The sequence below is a fragment of the Artemia sp. Qi Xiang Cuo genome, chromosome 16, assembly GCF_049724085.1.
Source record: "Artemia sp. Qi Xiang Cuo chromosome 16, ASM4972408v1, whole genome shotgun sequence".
NCBI lineage: Eukaryota > Metazoa > Arthropoda > Branchiopoda > Anostraca > Artemiidae > Artemia > Artemia sp. Qi Xiang Cuo.
Genome location: NC_142809.1, coordinates 59,588,129 through 59,605,141, shown reverse-complemented (window position 1 = coordinate 59,605,141; position 17,013 = coordinate 59,588,129). Strand labels below are relative to the sequence as shown.

General features: G+C 35.0%; 1 protein-coding gene across 2 annotated transcripts in view; it reads right to left on the bottom strand.

Annotated features, from left to right (window-relative positions):
* Positions 1-17,013, bottom strand: part of Ih (hyperpolarization activated cyclic nucleotide gated potassium channel Ih) — a 502,482-nt gene that overhangs the window by 131,536 nt on the left and 353,933 nt on the right. For both annotated transcript variants that reach the window (XM_089102539.1, XM_089102540.1), the window contains one exon: positions 12,488-12,706. In XM_089102539.1, coding sequence (XP_088958665.1) covers positions 12,488-12,706 — 219 coding nt within the window. The remainder of the gene's footprint in view (positions 1-12,487; positions 12,707-17,013) is intronic.

Sequence of the window (17,013 nt, the reverse complement as noted above, 5' to 3'; positions counted from 1 at the left end):
AAATCAGATCTTGAATCTATCAGGGGGTTCGGAAAGTTCGGTCGCAGATGGACAACCCAATGGCTTCCAATTGTAAAACAGCTGGCAGCAGACCACACTACGTGGTCAAAACAGGTCTCAAAGATCCTTAAAGCCGGGCAAGGTGAAAACACCTGATTCCCGCCACAAGTACAAGCACAAATTATCCTTGAGAAGTTTCCAAAACAACCCGATTATTACTGGAATAGAAAAGTTGTCGTAAGTTGATCTGCTTTCTGCTCTTCAGATGGTCGCTTTTTCCTTTTAATTCAATTTTTTGTCCTCTCTTTTCAAATATTAAAAGTAATTAAAAGTAGATATTAAAATCACAACACCTAGGACGTTTTTTTTTTCACAGTTAAATTTTTGTTGAAAAAATAGTAAAATAAGTCTGCGAACCAAGATTCGAGTATTGGACTCTACAGTGCCGAAAATGATCACATATAGCACTGAAACGCGGGGGCTTTGAAAGACAGAGGGAGATTTGTTGCTATAGATATTTTCCAGGGGAATTGTTTATACATAGTTTCGGGCAACCGTAAGACCATATATGAAAGAACAAACTGTGCGAAAGACGCGGTTCTATCCCATTTTATATGGTTATAATGAGAGAAAGGCTGGAATGGCTAGGACAAGATCTAAAGATGAAGGATGGCCAATACCAAAACTCATTCTTTTCGACCGTCCGTCTAAGTTCAAGTGAAATACAGGTCGTCTCCAAGTGGGGTGGGAAGAATCGGTAGGTAAGGTCTTAAAATAAATAGAGTTTTCTTGGGAGGGGGTAAAGAGGGAAGCCCAGGTCTTGGTAAAACTTCTTAGTTTCACCTGTAAAATATATTCTCTCTGATATTTCTATAACCACCGTAATCAAAAACAGTTAGCATTGCCAAATGTCGAATTTCTTAACGTTATTCACATTTTAAACAAGTAATCAAAACGCAAATAATTCTAAATTCTCCTCCCTCAAATGACTTGTATATTGAAAAAAGAGAAACATATTCTCTTTTGAATTTTTATTTTTGTATTTAAAGCATTCTACACATTTCCAATTTGCGTCATGAAAGGTGCATATTTAATTCAAGTCACATTTGAGTCTTTTTTTTCTGTCAAACAAATAAATGGTTATCGTATTTCATTCTACTTTCAAACATTCAACAACGAAATTTTTTACAGTAGATTTGCATTTCAAAGCTCCATTAATCAGCCTTATGCTCTCTCCAATTTCCAAATTAACCATAGGGATTATCCCATTTGTATTCACTGCTCTTGACGAGACACGATAATGCAAAGAAGCACACATTTATATTCTTCTCTAAGACATTTAATGCAGCTTTTGAACTGAACTAGACTTAGAGCAAAATCAGAAGTTTCAGAAGACAACCCTTTCATGCTTAATTATTTAAGAAAAATTATTTTTGAAAAAAAAACTTCTTAAAAAGGTAAAAATCCATATAAAGAACCATATAAAAAGCCAAGACTGGCAAAAATAAAGTCATAGTACCGCGATACCAAGCTTCGCTTTGTGAAAACTACGGCAGCTTTTCTTATCTCTTTCGCAACACAATATTAATTTAATTTTGTTCTATTTGTTGCAGAAATTAAAACCCTTCGGATACTGAGTGTTAGGGTATTTCTGAGGAAATTCAAATCAATTTTTTTTTTCAAAATTAATCAAGAACCTAAATAAGTTTTCCCAAAGTCTTGACCTATCTAGATCGGTTTTTCACACTGGAAAACGAACAATTATCTTGCTACGAACAATCCCAATAAGACCGAAGCTTGGGACCGAGCTTTGCTCGGTTTGCTTGTATGTAATTTTTCTCCCGCAATGTGTATCACTTAAAGAGAAGCAATTAAGAATCAGGCGCTCACTTCACAGTCATCAAACGGTAATATCTTTCTCTAAAAGCTCAAAAACAACTGATGTATCCACAAACGAATTGCATTCTGAAACTCCACTTACTTATGCTCAAGACATTCAACCTTCAGGGGTCTCTAGTTTCAAGCAGCAGAGGAAATATGAAAAATATAAAGGGGTTTGGGAGGGGAAAACAAATTTTACCAAGATTGTAATTTATCTAGATCGTTTCTGTACAGCGGAAAATGGTAGTCTGCCAAAAATCAGGAAATATATAGTGCCGTTTCAAGAAAAAATTACAAATAAATAAATACATATATAATTATAATTTTATATACTGATTTACCTGTAAGTTCTCAATGAGGAATAATTAATGCTTGTTTATCAAGATAGTAATAATCCAAACTTAAAACAAAATAAATTACTATGAATGAATAAATGAAATTCAAAACGAGTAGATGTTAAAAGGAATAAACATGTCAACCATAAAGATAAGAGATGTTGCTATAGATGAACAAATGAACCCTGAAACGAACAAAATTAAACTGACTAACCAAGAACAAACTTAAAACCAACCAAAAGCTGTCTCAAAATTTGGATTGGGTGATGTCGGGAAAAAAATGAGCGTGGGAGGGGGCCAAGCTGCCCTCCAATTTTTTTGTCACTTAAAAAGGGCAGTAGAACTTTTAATTTCCGTTCGAATGAGCCCTCTCACGATATTCTATGAGTACTGGATCAATACAATCACCCCTGGATACAATACAATCTTTCTTCTGGCAAAAAAATACAAAATTCCACATTTTTGCCGATAAGGGCTTGAAACCTCTATAGTAGGGTTCTCTGATGTGCTGAATATGATGGTGTGACTTTCATTAGAGTTCTATGACTTTTAGGGGTTGTTTCCTCCTTTTTCCGAAAATAAGGCAAATTTTCTCAGGCGCGTAACTTTTGATGGGTATAACTAAACTTGATAAAACTTATATATTTTAAATCAGCATAAAAATTTGATTCTTCTGATGTATCTACTGGTATCAAAATTCCGTTTTTTACAGTTTTAGTTATTATTGAGCCAGGTCGCTCCTTACTTACAGTTCGTTACCACGAACCGTTTGATTAAGCCTTATCCCTATGAAATATTAAAGCCAAGAAAGGCAGTGTATTCTAAGAAAAATCATAAATTGTTTATCTACAAGAAAGTGTCAGCCCTAGAACTCTGCACCAAACCATAGAAATCAAGACCATGCTATCGGAATCGTGATCAAAGCGTAGAAATCATGGTCAATCTCTAAACAATCATTACCAAAACAATGAAACCCTGAAAAATTCATAAAAATCAAGAGCAAACCTTAGAAATCAGGGGTAACCGTAGAAATCAAGACCATCGTAGAAATCAGGGGCACAGTGTAGAAATGATGGTCAACCTCTAAAATCATTACCAAAACAAAGAAAGCCTGACAAATTCATAAGAAAATCAAGAGCAAAATCAGGTAACATACACTGAAGAAATTTAGCTCTAAATTAGCTCTAAGATCAGTTCGTCCTCTGGAAATGATTGCTAGGAGGGACACCCGGGTAACTTCAGCTTCCCGAGTCTTGTTTAACGATTCTTTCAAGTGTATTTGTAATTTATAGTCAATTTCAATTCTAATTCCTGGCTCTTCCAATATGCTGAGTCCAACTCCTAAAATATGGTAAATAATAATTTTTTTTTAATCCTCGAGTGCTAGCATATCGTTTGTCAAAATTGCCCTCAGATGTGTGTGAAAACAGTGTCACCGTACCATTCCGCTCTGGCTCCTAAGTATACTTTTTAACGGTTTGGGTACCTACTCTTCTCGCAAGATGACCAGCTTATCTTCCAAACTCTCCCATTAGGTGTCAATGCGCAAGAAGAGTACCATTAATAGGATGCTCCCACGTGTGTGTCATGCTCGGGGAATCCCGATGGGCTTCTGAAGTCTAGCTTGTGACATATGATGGCGTCATCTATATTAGACCTGGTCACGGAAATCCTGGGAATCAGAGGTAACGCTGTAGCGTTGCCTATAGTAAATGCCATACGGCTCTAATGTTTTATTATTATTACATAAAAAAAACAAGTTTTTTAAACTGAAAGTAAGGAGCGACATTAAAACTTAAAACGACCAGAAATTATTCCGTATATGAAAGGGGCTGTCCCCTCCTTAATGCTTCACTCTTTACGCTAAATTTTTTTATTGTTTTAAAAAATAAAGTTGTGAGACAGAGTCAACCTTTAGCGTAAAGAGCGAGGCGTTGAGGAGGGGACAGTCCCTTTCATATACGGAATAATTTCTGTTCGTTTTAAGTTTTATTGTCGCTCCTTACTTTCAGTGTAAACAAATTGTTTTTTTTATTCAATTTTTGAACGTTTTTGAATAAATACAGGTTTTGATCTTGGCTCACCGTACATAAATAATTAAAACAAAATTTTCATATTAATTTACTTTTATTTAGTTAAATGGCTTTCTCGAAACTTGTTTAATTTTATTTACGAACGTTTTTATTAGTTATAAATATACGTAACTTACGAATTAACTTACGTAACGAACTTCTATATTTATTTATTTTTAATACGTTTATTATGGGGTTCGCCCCCTAGTCAATACCTTGCTCTTTAAGCGAAAGTTCGAATTTTGTTCCAATTCTTTAAAAATGACCGCTTAATCACAAAGGCCATTAATTAGAATAAATAGCTCTTCTGAAAGTACTAACAAATCTTTGGCTTAAAGAGCGAGGCTTTGACTAGGGGGTGAACCCAATCATATATGTAATATTTTCTGTTCGTTTATAGTTTCGATGTTGCTGCTGTTGCAGTTGAAATACTTGTTTTTTTCTATTAAATTTCTGATCTTTTTTTAAATAATGCTGGGAAGTCCAGCGTCCCCTTCATAGCAATGTCCCTTCCCCCATGAAAACTTCCTTCATGAAAAGATCCTCCCACATAAGCCCCGACCCACCCGACCCCCCCCCCACTACCAGGAAAAATCTCCCCTGAAAACGTCTGTATGCTTCCAAATAACCAATACTCTATGTTAACATTGGGTAAAGTTCATAACTTCAAGCCCTCCCCCGGGAACTTCGGGGGATTAAGTCATCCTAAAAGACATACTTATAATATTTTCGAACATGTTGAACAAAATGGCTATCTCAAAATTTTGATCAGGTGACTTTAGGAAAAAATGAGCGTGGGAGGGGGCCTAGTTACCCTCCATTTATTTTGGTCACTTAAAAAGGGCACTAGAACTTTTAATTTGCATTCCATTGAGCCCTCCCACGATATTTTAGGACAACTGGGTCAATAGGATCACCGCTGGGAAAAAAAAAAAAAAAACACGCACCCGTGATCTTTCTTCTGGCAAAAAATGCAAAATTCCACATTTTTGTAGATGGGAGCTTGAACCCTCTACAACAGGGTTCTCTGATACGCGGAATATGATGGTGTGATTTTCATTAAGGTTCTATAACTTTTAGGGGGTCTTTCCCCCTTTTTTCGAAAATCAGCCAAATTTTCTCAAGCACCTAACTTTTGAAATCAGCATTAAAATCTTATTCTTTTGATGTATCTATTTGTATCAAAATACCGTTTTATAGAGTCTCGGTTACCATTGAGCCGGGTCGCTCCTTACTTACAGTTCGTTACCACGAACTGTTTGATTAATTAAAAAAAATTCCGAAAATAAGCTTGTTTTTTTTATTGTTTTTTTTTTTATTACGTATTTGTTATTACGTATATGAGGGGGTTTTCCCCTTAGTCAATACCACGCTCTTTACGTTAAAAGGTAAAATTTTGTTTAATTCACAAACCCCTGAATCACAAAGGCCGGTTAATTAGAATAGATCGCTCTTTTGAAAGTACTAAAAACAACTTTAGCGTAAAGAGGGAGATATTGAATTGGGGGTGAACGCCCTCATATACATAATGATTTCTGCTCGTTTTAAGTTCTAATGTTGCTTCTTACTTTCAGCTGAAAAAAATGTTTTTTTTAAATTTAATTTCTGATCGTTTTTTAAATAATGCTTGGAAATCCAGCGCCCCCCTCATAAAAATGTCCCTTACCCCAAAGAAACATCCTCCATGGAAAGAGTCTCCCGAGTAACCCCGTCCTACAGCCCCCCCCACCTACCAGAAAAAAAATCCTTCCTGAAAATGTCTGTATACCTCCAAATAACCAATACAATATGTAAGCAATGGGCAAAGTTCATAACTTGCAGCCGTTCCCCTGGGAACTCTTGGGGATTAAATCATCCTAAAAGACATATTTATTAGATTTTCGACTATGCTGAAAAAAATGGCTATCTCAAAATTTTAATTGGGTGACTTTGGGAAACAAAATGAGCGTGGGAGGGGGCCTAGTTGCCCCCCTATTTTTGTCACTTAAAAAGGGCACTAGAACTTTTAATTTCCGTTCCAATGAGCCCTCCCACGATATTCTAGGACCACTGGGTCGATACGATTACCCCTGGGAAAAAAAAAACACGCATCCGTGATCTTTCTTCTGGCAAAAAATGGAAAATTCCACATTTTTGTAGATAAGAGCTTGAAACCTCTACAGTAGGGTTCTCTGATACGCTGAATATGATGGTGTGATTTTCATTAAGGTTCTATAGCTTTTAGGGAGTCTTTTCCCCTTTTTTTGAAAATAAGCCAAATTTTCTCAGGCGTGTAACTTTTGATGGGTAAGATTAAACTTGATGAAACTTATATATTTGAAACCAAAAGTAAAATTTAATTCTTTTGATTTATCTATTGGTATCAAAATTCCTCTTTTTAGAGTTTCGGTTACCATTGAGCCGGGTCACTCCATACTTACAGTTCGTTACCACGAATTGTTTGATATTGGATTAGCTCTGATAAATTTGAGTACCTAACATATAATGTATAATCGCAGTTTTTTCACTGCCATGTGGATCTTCTTCAATCCAACGTACTGATGTTATTAAGTTGCTTGGAATACCTATTTGCATTACGCTGTCAGGGCTCCGTGCGAAAGCTCTTTTGGACATTAAACAAAAGCTTCAAATAGGCTACGAGGAAATCGCCACAGATCTTGGTCGCTACTCACATTGAGCGCTCGCCCTTCCTTACAGTACCTTCATTGATAATTCCGTTTTATTTATGTCTGGTATGTATTCTATACTCCAGAGGAAGTAAACTCGGGTAAATTCAACTCGGGTGATGTACTTTTGGTATCTGAAATACCTTGTTTATTTGCCTTAATCTTACCGTAATCATGCTATTGTTAGTAAATACGCTGATAGGAATATTTCAGTGTTATGCGAAAGATTAAATACTGTTTTAGCTGATAATGCTGTATTTTTTCTGGGCTGTTTCCACCCGCTAATCCGATTGTTTTGCCGTTAAAAGTTATGTATTATATTTGTTTATATTGAAGTTTCGTTTTTTCTTTTTCCTAGTGCTCCACTTGTGTTTTGTTGTTTTATAGTTGGTGCTAAGTAAATTATTTTTATTTTACATAATTTGATGCACAATCTTTGTCAACGGATTTAACATGTTTATTGGATGGAAAACTTTCCTCGTCTGTGGAAACGAATAAGAGTTAAACGGAGTGATCTTTAGCGTATTTTTCATCAACGGAAATCCAAACATTACTGGTAATTTTCTAGTCAAATAAAAAAACTCGTATATAAAAACTAACAAGTTCTCAGCTGAAGTTTCAATATTTGCATTCTTTGCATTCTTAAGAACTGATGAATGAAGATTACTAATGGTTGCAAAGTTATTGTTTAATGGATAATTATGTTAATTCCTTGAAGTCTCAGCAATCTATTTTTTTGATTATAGTTTGTTTTCAGTAGTCCTAAATTACCGATGGTGTTCTGACCTTTAAAAGGGTTAGGGGGTGGTAGCCCTACTCCTATTTTTGGAGATATCTGTTCATTTTAAGATCGACTTGATTATTCATTTTAATTTATGTAATTTTAGGATTCACTTATTCATCTATAGCAGTATTAGCTATCATTATGTTTAATATGATTTTTTATTTTAAATCCTGTTCGTTTTGGGTTTCATTTTTTCATTGAGAATAATATCTGTTCTTTTTAAGCTTAAATCATCATCCCTGAGATAATGCAGATACTCTGTTTTTTAACCTGGATTTATATAATGCTTTAGATTTACATCGCTACTTAACATTTTATACCTTTAACATCTTATAACCTTTAAAAACGCATCAAAAATTTATTTTTTATGCATTTTTGTTTTTTGTTTTATGAGTCGGACACAAATTTGGGGGGGGGCCAGACCACTGTAGCCCTCTTCCCCTGGATACAATATTGGCCACGAAAGAGGAAAAAACAGATGAGAAATAAAATACAGGCGGGGAAAAGAATCTGGCTGTTAAACACAGTAACAGTATTTCAAGCTAGAGGGCGTGGCTCTCCCTAGTACTAGGGGGAGGGTACTCTAGGTGCCACGAAAGAACTCATGGTCCAGGCACATGACCGCAAAAACCAAGCAGCTCCTTCCATCACAAACGCTCATAGGTGCAATATTGGCGCTTCGCCTGGATCTAAAATTGTTTTCTTATTCGCTGGCCAGTAAATTTGAATGATGTTTGCATTCCTTTTCTGTCATTTCCTTTACGAACGATCTCAACAGATTTAGTAATAATTTGATGCAAACCTTGGCCGATTTCTTTTAGAATATAACATGACCACTAAATACTAATTTAAAAGTGACTGTGAGAAGAATTTGAAGTTCTAAATGCATGGGAATAAGCAAGTTAAAACAAAAACTTGAATAAGATACTGGGAATACCAAAACAGAGATTAAACTCAGGACAAAATCAAATAATTCTGATATTTCTGAATAACGAAAGGGTTGTATTTTTTTGCGGTACGTTCAGAATTAAAATCATCGACATGGCCCTGTTTTTTTTCATTATTTTAGCTGACAGAAGGAACTAAAATATACCCAGTAAAACCAGCAATCATAAGATAGAGGAAAGGTTCAGCCTTAGGCAAATCCTTAAGGTTTTACAGGACTTGATTAGTTTCAAAGAGAGAAGACCTCATTGCAGAACTTGTACTTTGATGGTTAGTTTTGTATTAATATCGAAATATTCATTTAAAGTTGCGTTCCACTGTCTTGTATAAGAATTTCCCTGTTGTTCTACTTATTGTTTATGATGGAAAGGCAGTGGGTCTTCGTCGCTATTTGTGTATTAATATCCTGTAAGAGTAAGTAATTGGAAAACATTAAAACTGATTATTTTTGGCAATATATTTCTTTGTGGTAGTTCTATGAAGCTTTCTCCTCCTCTTAAAGTGGCAAATCAGCAGGTTTACCCATTTCGGACTTCGTCCGTTGAATATCAGATCTTTACGTCAACAAGAAATTGAATTTCGTGCCTGTTTTGTGTCTCGGGAATACAATTTACCAATACCAAATATTATAGACAAAAATGTTGCAGACCAGACTGCATTCAAATTTTTAGTGTTACAAAGCATTGTCGTAGAAAAAGAACGAATTTGTTGCAGAGTTCTCTGGTGATTTGGGGCAAATGTCACAGGTGGAGGATGAATATGACGTTTTTAATAGGATTACAGTTTTTCCACAGATATTCCGTAGATTATGTAACTGCGTTCTATTGTCCGTAGACAGGCATCAAACTCCAGGGATCTATGAAAAAATTCTTCAAAGTGGATATACTGCGTTGATTGCCTTTTTATTTGCCTGGCTACTTAACTGTTAATTCGATCAAGTTCAATGGCTGCTTTTAGCTACTAAGTAAAAAAAACAAGGTTTTTTAACTGAAAGTAAGGAGCGACATTAAAACTTAAAACGAACAGAAATTATTATGTATGTGAAAGGGGCTGTCCCCTCCTCAACGCCTCGCTCTTTACGCTAAAGTTTTTAGTGTATTAAAAAATTTAGTTGTGAGAAAGAGTCAAATTTACCCCTTAGGCTATTAATTAGAATAAATAGCTCCTAGGAAAGTATTAAAAAACAATTAGCGTAAAGAGCGAGGTATTTACTAGGGGGTGAACCCAATAACATACGTAATAATTTCTGTTCATTTTAATTTTTGATGTTGCTTTTTACTTTCAGTTGAAAAATTTGTTTTTTTTATTTCATTTCTGATCGTTTTATCAAATAATGCTTGGAAATCCGGCGCCCCTTTCATAGCAGTGTCCCTTCCCATATGAAAATTTCCTACATGAGTAGAGCCCCCCACGCAACCTCTGACCCCCCCCCCCCACTACCATAAAATATCCCCCTGAAAACGTCTGTATACTTCCCAATAACCAATACTCTTTGTAAACATTGGGCGAAGTTCATAACTTGCAGCCCATCCCCCGGGGACTTTGGGGGATTCAGTCATCCTCATAGACATAATTATTAGATTTTTAGACCATACTGAACAAAATGGTTATCTCAAAATTTTGATTGGGTGACTTTGGGAAAAAAAATTAGCGTGGGAGGGGGCATACTTGCCCTCTATTTTTTTTTTGATCACTTAAAAAGGGCACTAGAACTTTTAATTTCCGTTCGAATGAGCCTTCCTGTGATATCCTAGGACCACTGGGTACCATCAACCCCGGGAAAAAAAAAAAAAAAAAAAAAACACGCATCCGTGATCTTTTTTCTTGCAAAAAATAAAAAATTCCACATTTTTGCAGATAGTAGCTTGAAACCTCTACAGTAGGGTTCTCTGATACGCTGAATATGATGGTTTGATTTTCACTAAGGTTCTATGACTTTTACAGGGTGTTTCTTCTTTTTTTGAAAATCAGGCAAATTTTCTCAGGCGCGTAACTTTTGATGGGCAGGACTAAACTTTTGATAGGTAGGGCTTGATAAAACTTACATATTTGAAATCAGCATAAAAATTTTATTCTTTTGATGTATCTATTGATATCAAAATTCTGTTTTTTAGAGTTTCGGTTACTATTGAGCCGGGTCGCTCCTTACTTACAGTTCATTACCACGAACTGTTTGATTGAACTTAGAAATCAATTTAGATTCAATGGCTGCTTTTAGCTATTGAACTTAGAACTCGATTTAGACTTATCAGAAAAAAAATCACCCCCCACGCCACCTGAGATATTACGGCCCAATTCAATCTGTTCTTTAGATATTGCAGACACAATATTTTGGTAACCTGGATGTATATAGCGTGTTCTGATTTAGCTTCTTCGTCTTTCACTAAGTCTCAATTGAGCGTCTACTTGCTCCGCCAAATCACTCCCAGAAAGTTTCAACTTGATAACCCAACCTGTTCTCGGAATGTTGAAAATACCATATTTTGATAATCTGGCAAAACGTACTGCTTTTTATTTACTTCGCTTATTTGTCAGGAATAGACTACAAGTAACCATAAAAGCTTATAATCCTCTCCCCTAAGTCAAAATCTGAGGTCCACGTGGCCCTTGTCAAAATTTCAACTACACCACCCTAGCCATTTACGAGGTAGTGTAGACAATTTGAAAAGTCAAGTTGACGTTGCGTCTTTTAATTTACTCAGGTACATGTGTTGTTTCCAAAGTATACTCTTGATGTACTTTGGAAGTCTTCATCTAGTAAATAAAACCTCATAGCTGATTTGACAACCAAGGCCAAACATGGCCACTTTTTCTATTTGTTTCGTTTTGTAATCAATAATTTTGAAAAGCGAATAAAATTACTGTAAACCTTGCAAAATCATGACGGACCAAATTATTTACTCTAGTTTATTAACAAACAAAAGTCGAGTTGACGTTGCGTCTTTAAATTTACTCAGGTATATGTGTTGTTTCCATAGTATACCCTTGAGGCGCTTTGGAAGTCTTCATCTACCAAATAACACTTCACAGCTGATTTGACAACCAAGGCAAAACATGGCCACTTTTTCTATTTGTTTTGTTTTGTAATCAATAATTTTAAGGAGCAAATAACATTACTGTAAACCTTGCAAAATCATAACCGATACCCAATTATTGACGCTAGTTTATTAACAAACATTGATTTTGACAATGGAAGTGCAGTCGATTCCCTACTAACTTTAGAAAACCACATTTAATAAATGTTTTCAATATTCGCAAAAAATGTTCCTATCTCTTTTTATAAGCCCGCCTCACTTTCCATTTGATATTCGTCATTAGTACTGTTTTTGCCGTTAAGACATACCTTGTCATTAACAATCCCCTTAAGAAACCTATAGATTATACACTAAACAATATAGTTTTCCAGCCAGAGGGATTTGCTCTATTTAAAAAAAAAAAATTTTTTGTTATGGTACAGATTTAGTAATGTCTTATACTCCAATTGTCACCAAGAGCATGGAGTAAAAACTGTAATAACCCATAACTCCTAAGAGTGGAGTCAGATCAAAACAAGAAGCACAGTATTTAGATCCACCTTGTCTGAAAACCCCATCTAAGAAACTATTATTCGTTGGCTATATTTTTCGTTGGCTAATATTTTTCGTTGGCTATATATTTTTGTAATATATTTTTCGACCCCGGGTGGATTCGAACAATCTATCTGGTTTTCATAAATCTAGGTGGCAAAATAAATCTACCTGATGAAGAACTTAATTTCAAAAGTACATGTCCATCTAATTTTCATCTTTATTAAGAAAAACTTACCTTCTCTCGATATTGTCTCCTTGAAGAATCCAAACTCTGAATTAAATTAGTCGCATGACCAAGGAAGAGAGCATAGCAGGTGGCACCACTAATCATGGATAGCATAGTAAGCCACATATCAGTCAGTGATTGCGGTGGAAATCTCCCGTACCCAATGCAGAGCATATGAGACATAGCCTTAAATAACGCCCAAGAATATTGTTCAAGCCAATATGATTCCTAGAAGGAAAAAAGTCAAGTCAAAGAAGTCAAGACAGACTTGGCGTTCCAAGCCAAGCCCTTAATGCGTTTAGCGTTAAATACTTAGTACAGTTGGGAGTATTGCTTAATTTTCTGATTTTGGATTTTGACTCTTGCCTTAACCATCCTAGTTTTTGAACATTCAGATTATTTAGTTCTTTTTGACGAGACAATTTTGATTCCCACATTAAATGGTTTACCACAACCTTTCAAGGAGAAAGTTGAAATAAAAAATTACATTAATAAAGACCCCGGTTTAAATCGAGATAATGGCGATATTTCGACAAACCTAATTTACGAAAACTTTAAACAAAGAGAATCAAGTTATATTCACTATTAAATCAAGACTATTTAACCGTATTAATAAAATCAGTTCAGTAGAGAAGCTGTATTAATCACTAGGGAGAGGATTCTTACCCGATTAAATTTGTGAATAGTCTTTCCTTTATTCTGGCCTGCTTTTGTTTTTTTGTTTCAGTGTTTATTCTGCTTTGTTAATGTTCACTTTTAAAGGATGGTTTTTTTTTTCTTCAGCACAGGGAGCAGCTTTGCGGAGACCCTTACTGAATTTTGTTATTTGGCTTGTTTTTTTCGTTTTTTTCCCTGGTTTAAATTCGTCCTTATTTTCTGTTTTTTTTTTATTATATTTACTTTTACATTTAATCGTTTTTCATTAAATGTGATGTGTGTTTTTTCCTTGACTTCCATATTGTTATGAAATATTGGCTATATGTTTGTAATTTTTTTTACACCGGAGTTCATTAAATACAGAGTTTGGTGAAAATACATCACCAATTGTAAAATATATAATTCTGAGTTTTTATTTGGGACAGTGATGCTAAAATTTCAATGGCACTGAACGATTACATTAAATCATTTATAACAATGTCCTAAAACAACTCCCGGAAGATCATAAATTAAATAAGAAACAGGATGTGCCTCACATATGTGTGAGAAGACTGAGATAGGGATTGGGAGTTGTTCGTGGGGTAGAAGAAAGAGAGTCCAGCTTTTGGACATTCAGTCATAAGGATTAAGCATGTTTACAGGACTCAACTGTCAACAACTTTGAAAGGCCTATTAAATATGTAATATTTAGAATTAGAGTTATTTATTTATATGAAAATATTTATTCCATCAATAAATTTACAACAAAAGACACTTCAACATAGTTTCTCCGTGAGGCTGTATGTCCTGGAAAAAAACTAAAATGGGACAGGTACATCAAAAACCATTTTCAACATTATCTATTCACATCTTCATATCTTTCATATCTTCAAAATTATTTTTGGGATAAAAAGTACATCTTCCAATAATGGTTCACTTAATCTTCTTATGTTAAAAACTGTGTTTCATTATATTGCTGATGTTTTTTTATTTCCCTTATTAATGTGTGTTTGAAACAGGGAAAGTTTCCTGATTGCTTGAAACTTGCTAGGATAACTTCTATTTTTAAAGGCAGTAATAAGAATTTCTCGTGTACTAGAAAAATGTATTAACACAAGAATATATGATCATTTGGAGCTGCATAAACTGTTAAATCCAATTCAATTTGGTTTCAGTAAGGGTAGAACTACAGAGATGGCATTATCATGTGTAGCTTCGGTAATTAATGGAACTCTTGATAATAGTCTTAGAGTAGCTGTTGACTTTTCGAAGATACACTTTTGAAATATTTGCTTAACATGTTTTTATTTTAGAGGCTCTTCTTGTAACATTACCCTCAGATTTGTAATCACCAGGATGGAAATTGATTTAAGCCAGTTTTGGTAGAGCTTAAAAACCATTTGTCAGACAAGTACTCAGTTTGTTTTCTTTCAGGACAGCCAAATAACGAAATCTAGGGTGTAAGTGAATAAAATTTAATTATTAAGAACCATATGTTTTGATTTTGGACATCTAAATTGTAATATCAGCCCCAAAATTGTAATAGCAAAACTGAAAAAAACCGTTTAATGCCTTTTTTTACTGAAAATAAAACACCATTTCTAAAATAGGTAGTTAATATATCTTGATTAATTTTTTTCAGCGATCATTGGTGATCATTTGTTTTCAGTGGTCATTCAGTGATCAACGTTATTTGTTTTCAGTTTCAAGGATACAAATTTTACGGACCAAGGTTCCAAGATCATTTCTCAAAAAAGTCTCACGCTTCTAGTTTTAATAGTTAGGTTGTATATACAGTGACAAGTTTTCATTGCGTAGAAGTCCATACGGAGAGAAATAAAAAATAGGTTTGAGAGAGGGGCATTTACTTTATAAAAAAATTGCAGGATTTCAAGGTTATTCTAGATATTAATTAAATAAAAAATCAAGTTTTTTCAACTGAAAGTAAGGAGCAAAATTAAAAATTAGAAACAAAAAAAAATTCCTCAATACCTTGCTCTTTACGCTTAAGTTCGAATTTGGTTCCAATTCCTTAAGAATGACCGCTGAATCCCAAAGGCCGTTTAATCAAAATAAATAGCTCTTTTGAAAGTACTAAAAAAAATTTAGCGTAAAAAGCGAGGTATTGACGAGGGGACGAACCCCCTCATATACGTAATAATTTCTGTTAGTTTTCAATTTTAATGTTGGTCCTTACTTTCAGTTGAAAAAACTTGTTTTTATTAATTATTTTCTTATCATTTTTTAAATAATGCTGGGAAAACCGGCGCCCCCTTAATGAAACATTCTCTTCCTCCAAGAAAAAATCCTCCATAGAAAGATCCTCCCACATAGCCCCTTTCTCCCGGAAACCCCCCCCCCCCGAAAAAATACCCCCTGAAAACATCTGTAAACTTTCTAATAACCAATACTATATGTAAACAATGAATAAAGTTCGTCCGTTTCATGTCTTCCCCTAGGGACTCTGGGGGATTAGGTCGTCCTCAGAGACATAGCTATTAAATTTTTTGGCTATGTTGAACAAAATGGCTTTCTGAAAATTTTGATCCAGTGACTCTGGGAAAATTGAGCGTGGGAGGGGGCAAAGTTGCCCTCCAATTTTTTGGTCACATAAAAAGGGCACTAGAAATTGTGATTTCCGTTTATATGACCCTCTCATGATATTCTAGGACCACTGGATTGATACGATCACCCCTGAAAAAAAAACCCAACAAAAACACAAAAACAAATAAACACGCATCCGTGATCTTTCTTTTGGCAACAAAAAAGAAAATTCCACATTTTTGCAGATAGGAGCTTAAAACTTCTACAGTAGAGCTCTCTGATACGCTGAATGTGATAGTGAGATTTTCATTAAGATACTATGACTTTTAAGGGGCTGCTTCTCCCTTTTTTCGGAAATAGGGCAAATTTTCTCAGGCTCGTAGCTTTTGATGGGTATGACTGAACTTGCATAAACTTGTAAGAAACTTGTATATTTAAAATTAGCATAAGAATCTCATTCTTTTGATGTTTCTATTGGAATCAAAATTCCGTTTTTAGAGTTTTGGTTACTATTGAGCCGGGTCGCTCCTTACCTATAGTTCGTTACCACGAACTCCTTGACATGTTATTTGTTTCTTATGTTCTGGGACGTTACTTAAGTCTTTGCGGATCATATAAAGAAAATTAGAGTTGATTATTCAAAGGCTTCGAGTGTCCTAGTCAAAAATGTTAGCGAAGTGAATAAGTTTTGGGAGGTTTTGGTAGCTCAAGGTGCAACATTGGGTTCAAATGAGTGAAAAAAAATAAATCTAAGTTGCTTAGAATCATAAGCATTGAAATAGTGCTGCCCAAGTAAAGAGCGATGTGGGCACAATGTGTTATTTTAATTTTTTTTTTCCAAGGCACTTTGCATACAAGGAGCTGTCGTAGAAACTTTGAAACGGGGTCATTCAATTGGAAACTGAAAGTTCTAGTGTTCTTTTAAAGAGGCAAAAGCGATTCGATGGTAACCAGCCCCCCTCCTCAACATTTCCCCAAACATATCCAATTAGAATTTTGAGATAGCCATTTGGTTCAGCATAGTTGAAAGGCCCAATAATTATGTCTTTGGGGATAACAACTCCCCCACAGCCCTCAGGGTGCGGGTTATAAGTTATTACACTTATTTTAAACTCATAGGCTAATAGCGAAAACTCAGAACGATGAGAAATCGTAGGCAGCGCAATAGTACTGCCGAGATAAAGAGCGATTTGGATGCACTGTATTATTTTTGTTTTCTTTTTTTTTCTGACCGAGACAGTTCGTATAGAAGTAGCTGTCTTAAAAAGTTTGAAAAGAGCTCATTCGATTGGAAATCGTAAGTTCTATTGCCCTTCTTAAGAGTCAAAATTGATGGGAAGGTAACTAGCCCCCCC